This window comes from Aquarana catesbeiana, linkage group LG04 (assembly GCF_042186555.1).
Source record: "Aquarana catesbeiana isolate 2022-GZ linkage group LG04, ASM4218655v1, whole genome shotgun sequence".
NCBI classification, from domain to species: domain Eukaryota; kingdom Metazoa; phylum Chordata; class Amphibia; order Anura; family Ranidae; genus Aquarana; species Aquarana catesbeiana.
This window is the reverse complement of record NC_133327.1, coordinates 17,805,345-17,819,428: the sequence shown is the minus strand read 5'-3', so window position 1 is coordinate 17,819,428 and position 14,084 is coordinate 17,805,345. Positions and strand designations below refer to the sequence as shown.

At 41.2% G+C, this 14,084-nt stretch overlaps 1 protein-coding gene across 1 annotated transcript in view; it reads right to left on the bottom strand.

The window, feature by feature from the left end:
• The window catches only part of EPHX2 (epoxide hydrolase 2), a 154,315-nt gene that overhangs the window by 35,161 nt on the left and 105,070 nt on the right, over window positions 1-14,084 (bottom strand). The window contains exons 14-16 of the mRNA XM_073624886.1: window positions 11,737-11,779; window positions 4,803-4,905; window positions 4,242-4,311 (exon numbers count right to left, since the gene is read on the bottom strand). Of these exons, the coding sequence (XP_073480987.1) occupies window positions 4,242-4,311; window positions 4,803-4,905; window positions 11,737-11,779 (216 nt within the window). The remainder of the gene's footprint in view (window positions 1-4,241; window positions 4,312-4,802; window positions 4,906-11,736; window positions 11,780-14,084) is intronic.

The following is a 14,084-nucleotide window of genomic DNA, read 5'->3' as shown; positions in this document are numbered from 1 at the left end:
GGTATGGAAGGGTACCTAAAAACTAAAAAGTACTAAGTTTCTCTGTAACCTTAATACTGTAATGGAAATTTGTAAGTTCTGTATATAATTGTATTGTATTTTGTATGTATTGCACACTGCACTCACTGTGCACACGGCACTAATAATGTTTTCAGTAAATGTTTACATTCTTTTGAGTCCTGATTAGAATAAGCCTGCCTATGTAACGCCCCTTGTTATAAACGTACAATTGTATTATTAATGTGGTACCTACGTAATCATGTGCATAAAAAACCTTCAATTGCGTCATAATAAAGCAGAACAGTAATTTGGAAAGATGCTGAGCGTATCTTTTGTGTCTGTTCCCTACTGCAGTAGTTATTTTTAATTTGGAACCACTAATCAATATGAGGATAGGAGTTGCCTATCATCAATTTAATCAATACCTACATTCCCTGTAACCCGAATGCCGTGTACACACAGGCGGACTTTTCAGCATCAAAGGTCCGACGGTCTTTCCAACGGACTTTTGATGGACTTCCGAAGGACTTTCGAACGAACGGACTTGCCTACACACGATCACACCAAAGTCCAACGGATTCGTACGTGATGACGTACGACCGGACTAAAATAAGGAAGTTGATATCCAGTAGCCAATAGCTGCCCTAGTGTCGGTTTTCGTCCGTCGGACTAGCATACAGACGAGCGGACTTTTCGACCGGACTCGAGTCCGTTGGAAAGATTTGAAACATGTTCTAAATCTAAAGTCCCTCTGATTTTTCGACCGAAAAAGTCCGCTGCAGGTCCGGTGAAGCCCACACACGGTCGGATTGTCCGATGGATTCGTCCCGTCGGACCAGTCAGGTCGAAAAGTCCGCCCGTGTGTACTCGGCATAACACTAACCCTCCCTGTGATACCAACTTTTCAGACACTAAACCTGCCTGTAAACCTAATGCCCCGTACACATGGTCGGATTTTCCGATGGAAAATGTCCGATCGGAGCGTGTTGTCGGAAATTCCGACCGTGTGTGGGCTCCATCGGACGTTTTCCATCGGATTTTCCGACACACAAAGTTGGAGAGCAGGAGATAAAATTTTCCGACAACAAAATTCCGATCGTGTGTACGCAAATCCGACGGACAAAGTGCCACGCATGCTCAGAATAAATAAAGAGATGAAAGCTATTGGCCACTGCCCCGTTTATAGTCCCGATGTACGTGTTTTACGTCACCGCGTTCAGAACGATCGGATTTTCCGACAACTTTGTGTGACCGTGTGTATGCAAGACAAGTTTGAGCCAACATCCGTCAGAAAAAATCCTAGGATTTTGTTGTCTGAATGTCCGAACAAAGTCCGACCGTGTGTACGGGGCATAACACTAATCCTTCCTGTAAATCAAATACTAATCCTCCCTGTAACCCTAATAATAACCCTCACTGTAACACTAACGCCCTATAACCCTAACACTAACCCTCCCTGTGATACAAACTTTCCAGACACTAAAACTGCCTGTAACTATAACACTGATCCCCCCCCCTGTAACCCCAACACTAACTCTCCCTCCCAGTAACCCCAACACTAACCCTCCTTGTAAACCTAACACTAATCCTTCCTGTAAATCAAATACCAATCCTCCCTGTAATGCTAAAACTAACCATTACTTTAATACTAACTCCCTATAACCCTAAAACTAACCCTCCCTGTAACCCTATGACTATCCATTCCTGTAAATCAAATACTAATCCTCCCTGTAACCCTAATAACGCTAAAACTAACCATAACTGTAACACTACCCCCCTCCCTATAACCCTAACACTAACCCTCGCTAAAACCCTAACACTAACCATTCCTGTAACACTAATAATAATTCTCCCTGTAACATTAACAATAACCCTCCTTGTAACCCTAACACTAATCCTCCTTGTAAATCAAATACGAATCCTGTTTATAACCCTAACATTAACCCTCCCCATAACACTAACCCCCTGTAATTCTGACAATAACCCTCCCTGTAACACTAACCCTTCCTATAACCCTAACACTAACCCACCTTGTAACCCTAACACTAATCCTCCCTGTAATGCTAAAACTAACCATTACTGTAACACTACCTCCCTATAACCCTAACACTAACCCTCCCTGTAACCCTATGACTAACCATTCCTGTAAATCAAATACTAATCTTCCCTGTAAGGGCTCCTTCACACGGACGTGTCCATGTACGGAGCCCGCTCTGCTCAGCTGTGGATCGCTGCGTCGATCCCCGCTGAGCAGGCAGATGACAGGTCCGTTGCTGCACAGTGTGACCGGGACCAGGACAGGACCTGTCAGAGCGCCGCTCTCCCCTATGGGGGATCGGATGACGACGGACTGTAGAGTCTGTCGTCACCCAATCCAAACCGCAGACGGATGGAAAAGTAGGTTTTTCCTCCGTCACACTTTTTCGGATCAAAGTGGGTCGGATGTAAGCGGACATGTCACCGCTGACATCCGACGCTCCATAGACCTCCATGGAGTGTCCGTTCAGGTCCGCCTAAAAAACTGACAGGCGGACCTGAACAGATCGGCCGTGTGAAAGAGGCTTAACCCTAATAACGCTAAAACTAACCATAACTGTAACACTATCTCTCCCTGTAACCCTAATACTAACCCTCCCTGTAATAGTAACACTAACCCTCCCTGTAATCCTAACACTAACCCTCCCTGTAATCCTAACACTAACCCTCCCTGTAATCCTAACACTAACCCTCCCTGTAATCCTAACCCTAACACTCCCTAAAACCCTAACACTAACCCTCCCATAACACAAACCATTCCTGTAACACTAATAATAATCCTCCCTGTAACACTAACAATAACCCTCCTTGTAACCCCAACACTAATCCTCCTTGTAAATCAAATACAAATCCTCTTTGTAACCCTAACACTAACCCTTCCTGTATCACAAACCCTCCCTATAACCCTAACACTAACCCTCCCCATAATGCCGCGTACACACGGTCGGACTTTTCGACCGGACTTGTCCGACGGATGCCGACGGACCAAATCCGGCGGAACAATCCGATCGTGTATGGGCTTCACCGGACCTTCAACTGACTTTTCCAGTCGCAAATCTAACTGACTTTAGATTTGGAACATGCTTCAAATCTTTACGTCGTAACTCCGCCGGACCCAGAAATCCGCTCGTCTGTACGCTAGTCCGACGGACAAAAACCCACGCTAGGGCAGCTATTGGCTACTGGCTATCAACTTCCTTATTTTAGTCCGGTCGTACGTCATCACGTACGAATCCGTCAGACTTTGGTGTGATCGTATGTAGGCAAGTCCGGTCGTTAGAAAGTCTGTTGAAAGTCCGCCAAAAGTCTGTCGAAAGTCTGTCGGACGGGCTGTCGGACTTTTTTAGCTGAAAAGTCCGATTGTGTGTACGCGGCATTACACTAACCCCCTGTAATTCTAACAATAACCCTCCCTGTAACACTAACCCTTCCTATAACCCTAATGGGGCGTACACACGGTCGGACTTTTCGTCTACAAAAGTCCAACGGACGCCGACGGACTAAAGCTGGCTGGTAATCCGATCGTGTGTGGGCTTCTCCGGACTTTCAGCAGACTTTTTCAGCCTCAAATCCGACGGACTTTAGATTTGAAACATGCTTCAAATCTTTACGTCGTAACTACGACGGACCCCGAAATCCGCTCGTCTGTGTGCTAGTCCGACGGACAAAAACCCACGCTAGGGCAGCTATTGGCTACTGGCTATGAACTTCCTTATTTTAGTCCGGTGTACGTCATCACGTACGAATCCGTCGGACTTTTGTGTGGTCGTGTGTAGGCAAGTCAGTTCGTTAGAAAGTCTGCTGCAAGTCCGCCGAAAGTCCGCCGGAAGTCTGTCGGACAGGCTGTCGGACTTTTGTAGACGAAAAGTCAGACCGTGTGTACGCCCCATAACACTAACCTTCCTTGTAGCCCTAACACTAACCATTCCTGTAACCGTAACCCTCCCTATAACCCTAACAATAACCCTCCTTGTAACCCCAACACTAACCCTCCCCCTAACACTAACCCCCCTGTAACCCTAACACTAATCCTTCCTGTAACCCTAACACTAATCCTTCCTGTAACTCTAACACTAATCCTTCCTGTAACCCTAACACTAATCCTTCCTGTAACCCTAACACTAATCCTTCCTGTAAAACAAATGCTAATCCTCCCTGTAACTTTGGCACTAACCCTCTGTTTAACCTGTCTATGTAAAACTTACCTTCCAGTCATGGGCAGTTTTCGCCCACTTCCAGGTCCGATCCGTGTTTCTGTACCAGTTTAATGGTCCTCTAAAAAAAATAGGAAGTAGAGACAGATTGAAATGGTTAACATTTCCACCAAGATCACAGGGAGCCCATAAGATATTTTCAGTAAGTACACATTTTATGTTACTATTGTACCATTTACCTGACGGTAATTTTACCTTTCATGACCATCGTTGTTCTGATTCAAGAGCCTAGATTCCGTGTGCATTCGATCTACATATCAGGATGGAACACTAGCCTGCTACTCAGTAATACTTCCTTGGAATGGAAGGGTGTATTACCGACCAATAGAGAGGTGTAGGAGTCAAAGGTGGGCGGAGCTGATTTGCATAAAAAAGCACCTTGGGATTTTATGGCTCCTCGGGTGCCCTAGAAGGAATCTCCAGCTATATTAGGTGCAGCCTCGTCTTGGCCCCTGAATTTTCAGTCCTACTAGCTACGTTTAATAAAGGCAGTTACACCATAAAGTATTAAGCAACAGCTGTTGGCTTTCTATGCACCAATTCCAGTCTTACCTGAATCCGCTCTTTTTGTACTGTTTGATGTAATACTGTAGGGCAGATTCGCTTAATATTTTACTGCGCGGTATTTCCTCTGAGAGACCCACAAACAGCCCTCCTGTCAAGATAAAATGGGATTTGATAAAGAAAAAATATTATAGGCTGTACTACTTACGAAGTGCTTATATGCTAATGTTAGGTTCACTTGTTAGAATGACTTTGCAGAAAGATGTTATTGGAACAAACTGTTATTTTCCCAGTTATGGAGAGTCGTGCTGTGATGCATAGAGACGGTTGGTCTCCTTGTTCTACAGCAGGGGTCTCCAGACTTTATAAATAAAGGGCCAGTTTACTGTCCTTACATAGTTACATAGTAGGTGAGGTCGAAAAAAGACACAAGTCCATCAAGTCCAACCTATGTGTGTGATTATGTGTCAGTATTGCATTGTATATCCCTGTATGTTGTGGTCGTTCAGGTGCTTATCTAATAGTTTCTTGAAACTATCAATGCTCCCCGCCACCATTCCACGTCCTTTGCCGCTCTTGCAGTAAAGAACCCTCTACGCAGTTTAAGGTTAAACCTCTTTTCTTCTAATTTTAATGAGTGGCCACGAGTCTTGTTGAACTCACTTCCGCAAAAAAGTTTTATTCCTATTGTGGGGTCACCAGTACAGTATTTGTATATTGAAATTATATCCCCTCTCAAGCATCTCTTCTCCAGAGAGAATAAGTTCAGTGCTCGCAACCTTTCCTCATAACTAAAACAATAATAATTTTTTCACATGCATCCACACGCATTTTTTGGCATGTACCCCTACAGATATGAATTTATCTTGTATGCACATTTACATGGGTTCACATGTATATGTGCAGACACTTCCATCAATTGCCACCAGCAGTTTTATTACTAGTCATATTTCCCCATTGGTGTAATGCCCTTTTATTTATACATTTTAAATAACAATTCTTTATCTGTACTATTCAATTTATCTACCAATATCCATCTTCTAGGCAGATGCCGTTTTTACATGATACATTATTTTGTCAATATGATTGTGCCTCATGCAGTATAATACAATAATCTAGTTTTTCAGGCACTGCTATCATTTACTTGTGTCCTTTATCCATAGCTATTATCATTATCCTTGGCTCCTTTTTAATATATATATATATATATATATATATATATATATATATACACCGTATACATATATATATATATATATATATATATATATATATTTTTTTTTTTTTTTTTAATTATTATTATTTATTACTATTTTCTTTTTTTTCTTTTTTAATAATTATTTAGGCTTTTTTTCTTTTTTATATTTTTTTAATATATTTATTTAGGAATTCTTTTATATCTTTATAACCAGCCATGCCTCTCATGCCTTTTTATCTTTAGTAAAAAAGGGCTGTAGGCATAGAGCCTTGGGACTTTAGAGGTGTCAATATGAAAAATTGTTAACACAGGTTCAAACCATATTGGAATAAAAGAGAATTTTTTTTATTACAAATAAGTTTAAAAAAGCCTATTGACAGGCCATGCATAATACAACAATTTCCCAAAAATTCATAAAGTGCAACAACAATTTATGATACAAATACCACTTTTTTTCTCAACATGTTTCGCTCTGTGGAGCTTCTTCAGGAGATCATGTGGTACCATTTGTAAAACTGAAAGCTTTGCTATTTATTCGTTTTCTCCTGTCAGCTGCAGTGTTTTTTTGTCCCAATATGTGGAGCTATTTAAGTCTCCGTCCTTCCCCATTCACCCTACACTTGATAAAGGATCGCGCATGCCCAGTGTGAGCTTCGCACATGCTCTGAAAATCGTTGTGGTCCCTTCTACTCTGGTGACGTCACACGCCCACAAGCGCCCTGTTGGATTACGGAACGTCCATCTAGCCCAGCTGTTTGTTCTCTCCTTGCGGTGGACCACGGCCATCCCTCCGGAGTCACTCTGCTGCTTATCCTCGCTATGGACGTTGGGACTGATCCATGAGTTGCCCCCCCTTCGGAGCTGTTCTTTCCTTACTTCCTTGTAAGTGTGGATTACTTATCTATTGTTACTAATAAATACCTGCACTCAGAGGCGCTTTCCTTTGTTTTTTTTCTCCTGTGTATTAGAGAGCTGACTTCGCTCACCTGGAAAAACTTGCCCTTAGCTCTGGTTCCTATACAGAGACACCCAAGTTCTTAAACCACAGTTTTTTAACTACAGTGACTATTCGTCATGGGCTCTTTATATCTCCAGCAATTACAGACTTATCCCTACCTTTAGTCTACTGTATATCCCACTGCATTTTTGTATTGCATTATTTATTGCATCATTTTATTGCATTATCTCTATTGCATTATCATTGGTCCTGTGCGTTAACATATATGTATATTTCCTCATAACTAATATCCTCCAGATCCTTTATTAGCTTTGTTGCCCTTCTCTGTACTCGCTCCATTTCCAGCACATCCTTCCTGAGGACTGGTGCCCAGAACTGGACAGCATACTCCAGGTGCGGCCGGACCAGAGTCTTGTAGAGTGGGAGAATTATTGTTTTATCTCTGGAATTAATCCCCTTTTTAATGCGTGCCAATATTCAGACCTAAGGGGGCCGGACTATAGTCATTGGAAGAAGAGAGGGTGCTGACATCAGTGGGATTAAACAATGCCCCATCTTTGGTATCAGTGGGAGGAATTGTGCCCCATCGTTGTTTTCATTGGGAGGAATTGTACCCTATCATTGGGCCCCATTGTTGGTGTCATTATGAGGAACTGTTCCCCATCTTTGGTGTCATTAGCAGGAATTGTGCCCCATTGTTGGTGTCATTGGAAGGAATTCTGCCCCTTTATTGGAGTCAGCGGGGAGGAATTATGTCCCATTGTTGGTATCAGAGGAGGAAAACAGTGCCCCAAGGGCCGGATAAGAGCAAGCAAAAGGCGGCATCTGGCCCCCAAGCCACAGTTTGGAGACCACTGTTCTACAGTAAGGAATTTGGGGGTCAGGAGATCGGTAAAGCTGTTGGTGTTTCCTAAAAACAGAAATGAATGTCTCTTGTAATTATTATGCTGCACGAACAAATTTCTAAAGGGAATCATTAAATATGGAAAATATGTTTATGTTTGGGGAATCCTACATGACAACTGTCCAGGATAGGTGTTGTTCTACAGTATGATATTTAGGTGGTCAGGAGATCAGTAAAACTGTTAAAGTTTTTCAAGACAACAGAAATTAAAGTTTCTTGCAATTATTGTGCTGCACATGCAAATTTGTAAGGGAATCATTTATTATGAAAAATGTTTATGTTTAGGGGGGAGGGGTCCTACATGACATCCTATCCGATGGATAGGAGTTCAAAAGCCCCCCATTTGAGCAAGAGGTCATATCCTTGGTACACTTGCCACATCCAAGGATCTCTGCATGCATTGATATTTCTCTGATATCTTCTTTCCTAAATAAACCTACAAAACCTTCACTGTGCCCAGAGATTGATTTCCTTATTATATTAGAGCGTGCCTAAGCATATGTTTATAGGAAAGGCAAAGCCCAGACAATTCAGCTATGCTATTCATGAAAATACTCAGGTCAATCTCTACCCATCTGGGCCTGGACATGGAGTGTAGGCACAAAAGTTGGCCACTTTCAGAAGGAGGAGGGTACAAAAAAGAGCAGGTCTGGCAACCTATGCACCTAATGTAGTTCGGAGCTTAATGGGGGAACGGAGAAGTTCACTTTGGCCCTTTGGCCTTGGATGCTAAAGCACCTTGTGGTGGCACAAACATCTGGCACTAGAAGGCTGCCTACTATGGTGGGTTTGGTACACACAAGACCTTGTCAACTGCTCTAATAGAGTGTGAAACATTCAGGTAGTGTTTTATCATTAAAAAGATACTGTTATCTTTCCCATTGCACTTTGGGCATGGAGAAGCATGTGACCTGCTCCAATGTGAAGGTTTGTACAGAGTCAAACTTGCAACCATGGGAGAGAAATATTGCTGTTAGGAACCAGGAAAGGAAAATATCGGTAGGTTTTCCATTTTCCTGGTTTCTCATCATGTCAGGAACAAATGGTTATTAACTAGCAATTAAAAAAAAAAATTGAGAGAGGGATATTTATAGAATGGAAAAAAAAAACTTAACATTAATAAGTCACCGGGACCAGATGGCTTGCACCCAATGGCCCTTAAGGAACTCAGTCAAGTAATTGCCAGACCATTGTTCCTACTTTTTATGAACAGTCTACTGACTGGAATGGTACCAACTGATTGGAGAAAAGCCAATGTAGCACCAATATTTAAAAAGGGCCCAAAATACATCCCTGGGAATTACAGACCAGTTAGCCTAACATCAATAGTATGCAAACTCTTGGAGGGGATGATAAGGGACTATATACAAGATTTCAGTAATAAGAACGGTATCATTAGCAGTAATCAGCATAGATTCATGAAGAATCGTTCTTGCCAAACCTACCAAACCTACCAAATCTACTAACCTTCTATGAGGAGGTGAGTTGCCATCTAGATAAAGGAAGGCCTGTAGACGTGGTGTATCTGGATTTTGCAAAAGCATTTGACACAGTTCCCCATAAACGTTTACTGTACAAAGTAAGGTCCATTGGCATGGACCATAGGGTGAGTACATGGATTGAAAACTGGCTACAAGGGCGAGTTCAGAGGGTGGTGATAAATGGGGAGTACTCGGAATGGTCCAGGGTGGAAAGTGGGGTCCCCCAGGGTTCTGTGCTAGGACCAATCCTATTTAATTTATTGATAAACAACCTCGAGGATGGGATAAACAGTTCAATCTCTGTATTTGCAGACGATACTAAGCTAAGCAGGGCAATAACTTCTCTGCAGGAGGTGGAAACTTTGCAAGAAGATCTGAACAAATTAATGGGGTGGGCAACTACATGGCAAATGAGGTTTAATGTAGAAAAATGTAAAATAATGGATTTGGGTGGCAAAAATATGAATACAATCTATACACTGGGGGGAGAACCTCTGGGGGAATCTAGGATGGAAAAGGACCTGGGGGTCCTAGTAGATGACAGGCTCAGCAATGGCATGCAACGCCAAGCTGCTGCAAGCAAAGCAAAGCAAACAGAATATTGGCATGCATTAAAAAGGGGATTAATTCCAGAGATAAAACGACAATTCTCCCGCTCTACAAGACTCTGGTCCGGCTGCACCTGGAGTATGCTGTCCAGTTCTGGGCACCAGTCCTCAGGAAGGATGTACTGGAAATGGAGCGAGTACAAAGAAGGGCAACAAAGCTAATAAAGGGTCTGGAGGATCTTAGTTATGAGGAAAGGTTGCGAGCACTGAACTTATTCTCTCTGGAGAAGAGACGCTCGAGAGGGGATATGATTTCAATGTACAAACACCATACTGGTGACCTTACAATAGGGATAAAACTTTTCTGTGAAAAGGAATTTAATAAGACACGCAGCCATTCTCTAAAACGAGAAGAAAAGTAGTTTAACCTTAAACTGCGTAGAGGGTTCTTTACTGTAAGAGTGGTAAGGATGTGGAATTCTCTTCCGTAGGCAGTAGTTTCAGTGAGGAGCAACGATAATTTCAAAAATCTATTAGATAAGCACCTGAACGACCACAACATACAGGGATATACAATGTAATACTGACATAAAATCACACACACACAGGTTGGACTTGATAGACTTGTGTCTTTTTTCAATCTCGCCTACTATGTAGCTATGTAATTATGCAAGTTCAACCTGTGTGTGTGTGCGCCTTTATGTCAATATTACATTGTATATCCACGTTGTGGTAGTTTAGGTGCCTATCCACTGCTTGTGGAAGAGAATTCCACATTCTTACTGCTCTTACCGTAAAGAACCCTCTACGCACATCTTCTCATCCACCATCAGTACCTGACCTCAACCCTACTGAACACCTTTGGGATGAACTAGAATGCCAATTGTGCACCAGGTCTTTTCATCCAACATCAGTACCTTTCCTCAACCCTACTGAACACCTTTGGGATTAATCAGAATGCCAATTGTGAGCCAAGTCTTCTCCTTCAAAATCAGAGCCTGACCTCAACCCTACTGAACACATTTGGGATGAATCGAATTGCCAAATGTGAGCCAGGTCTTCTTCTCCAACATCAGTACCAGATCTCAACCATACTGAACACCTTTGGGATAGATTGGAATGCTAATTGTGAGCCAGGTCTACTCATTCACCATCAGTACCTGAACTTACAAATCTTCTGTTTGGCTGAATGGCCTATGCAGAGTTCTCATCTTAACCCTACTGAATACCTTTGGGATGACCCAGAATGGCACTTGTGAACCAGGTCTTCTCATCCAACATCAGTACCTGACCTCAACCTTACTGAACACCTTTGGGATGGATTTGGAATGCTAATTGTGAGCCTTGTCTTCTCATCCAACATCAGTACCTTTCCTCACAAATCTTCTGTTTGGCTCAATGACCTACACAGAGTCCTCACCTCAACCCCCGACTGAACACCTTTGGGATGAACTGGAATCCCAGTTGTGAGCCAGGACTTCTCATCCAACATTAGTACCCAACCTCAACCCTACTGAACAACTTTGGGATAAATTGGAAAGCCGACTGTGTGCTAGGTCTTTTCATCCATGACCTCTCAAACGTCCTTTTGGTTGAATGGCTACGAATCCCAACAGACACACTCCAATTTCTTGGGGAAAGCCTTCCGAGAACAGTGGAGGCTGTTTTATCCACTGGCCATGGGTTTGGGATTGGATGTCCAACAATCTCATATACTGTACTGTAGGTGTGATGGTCAGGAGTCCACCAACTTTGGACCACATAGTGCACTTAGAGATGTAATCAGCTCCAAAGTTTGAAGATGATTAAGCATTGATTGGTTATTTACTGAAAATTAAAAAGTCTATATAAAGTTAAAATTGCTCCATGATCTGATGGAATCAGGAAAGTTACCTCTTTCTCGTACTTTGCTGGTGCTTAAACGTGAACTTTTTTCCTAAAAGGACACAAAGAGATTTAGGCACAAAACAAACGTGACAGTCACATGTGTTACCATCTGTATAAACTGAACGGTACAAAAAGCAAGACTGACAGAAGAGAGGTGATCTTTACCATTTGGTTACATTGAGAAAGATTTTCAGACCTAATCAGTAACGTTTTTTTATAGCCATATCCAGGTTTTACAAACATACTAGATCTAATGTAAGTGCACAGATGTTGCAATTTCTGCAATAATAGTAAACCGAGAGCTCATGCTCCCTGGTTCTGATACAGGGGGCATGTCACACCTCTGCAGAGGGATCACTGCTTCCTTGCAGAGAGCAAGGGTCCTTCTCTGCAGCATGCTGACAAGGGATTGGCTTTTCTACTGAGACTGGGGCTGCATACTTACTAAAGCCAAACCTGATTTTTTTTAAATTCTTTACAACGGCTTATTATTAGACATGTGCAATTCGTTTAGTTCCGAATGAGTTTTTTTAACAAATTTTGACAAATTAGTTAATTCCAAAATTTCCAAATTTTTCAATTTACGAATTTCCGAAATTCCGAATTTCCAAATCTCTGAATTACGCATTTCCGAAATTACGAATTTCGAAATTACGAATTTCTGAATTAGTCTATTAGACATGTTCAATTTGTTTAGTTCCGAATTAGTTTTTTAACGAATTTTGACAAATTCGTTAATTCCGAAATTTCTGAATTTTTCAATTTCGGAAATTCAGGATTTTGGAAATAACGAATTTCTGAAAATTCTGAATTTCTGAAAATTCGGATTTTCGGAAATTTGAAAATTTCGGAAATTGGATCAATTCGAAAATTCAAATTCGGAAGTTCGGAAATTCGAATATTCAAAATTTCATAAATTAAAAAATTCTAAAATTTGGAACCTTGAAAATCCAAGAATAAGAATGAAAATCTGTAAATTCCAAAGAATGAAAATCTGAAAATTTGAAAATCTGAAATAACTAATAATAAATATTAAACTATAGGTATTGGAATTTCCTTTCAAATTTGGCTGTTAGTGAACGTAACGAGTACGAATTTATCCGAAGTTATGAATTATCTAAAATAACGAATGCCGTATCTAAACGAATGGAACGTAACGATCTAATAATAATAATAAATAACAATAATAATAATATAACCTTTTTATTATTATTATTTATTATTAATTTGTTCCATTCCATTTGTTTAGATGCGGCATTTGTTATTTCAGATAATTCGTAACTTCAGATAAATTTGTATTCGTTACATTCACATACAGAAAAGAAATTCCAATACCTATAATTTAATAGTTAGTTATTATTTGAATTTTACTGATTTTCTTTCTTTTTTTCAGATTTTCGAAGTTTTGAATTTTCGAATTTTTGAATTCTGAAAATCCGGAAATTCGGAATTCGAAAATTTGGAAATTCGAAAATTCGGAAATCCGAATTTTCGGTTTTCCGAATTGACGAAAAAAAGCAAAAAAACGAAAACGAACACATTTTTTATCAGTACACATGTCTACTTATTATTTTTTTTAATCTGGAACTGGGCTTTAACCATTTGCCTACTATGCACTTTTTAACCCCTTCCTCCTGCCCAGGACAATTTTCAGCTTTCAGTGCGACATGACAATTGCACGGTCATGCAACACAGTACTGCTTCTACACAGAGAGTAAGGATCTTTCTCTACAGCATGCTGGCAGAGGGCAAGCTTTTCTACTCAGATTGTGGCTGCTTTATAAAGAAAACCAACTGTAAGGCTTTGCACAACTTTTGTTTTGGTGCACATGGAATCTATTTAGTCGATTTGAAATTGAAAATTCAATTATTATGAATTCCAGCCAATTGGTGTACTATCTATTTGAATGAGAAAATTCTCACACATGTATCCAAACACTTCAAAAAGACCCAAGAATCCCATTAATCAACAGGTCTCGCCAACGACATAAGCAACAGGCATGCCCGGTTATGTGTTCCTAGCAGCTACAAGTCCGCGTTCATCATGATGAAGCACCTCTCCATAGCGGCGTTTCTGAATGATGGAGCGCAGCATCTGACCGCGGCTCAGTGCATGACAAACGACCGCACAACTTGGTAGCCTGAAATGAGGCGACGTGATAAATACGGCATTATGCAAAGTCACCTCTGAATTGCGGTCATTTCTCATGTGTGAATTAGACCCCTCCACACTCCTCTTGCGCTTATTGATAGATTTTTACTGTGCGTTTTCGTTCAAAAGTCTTTTAACTCTACTCTTCTCTTCTAGGAGCGCTAAAGCGTGGCTTGCATGGGAGATGAAAGAACAGGACCAG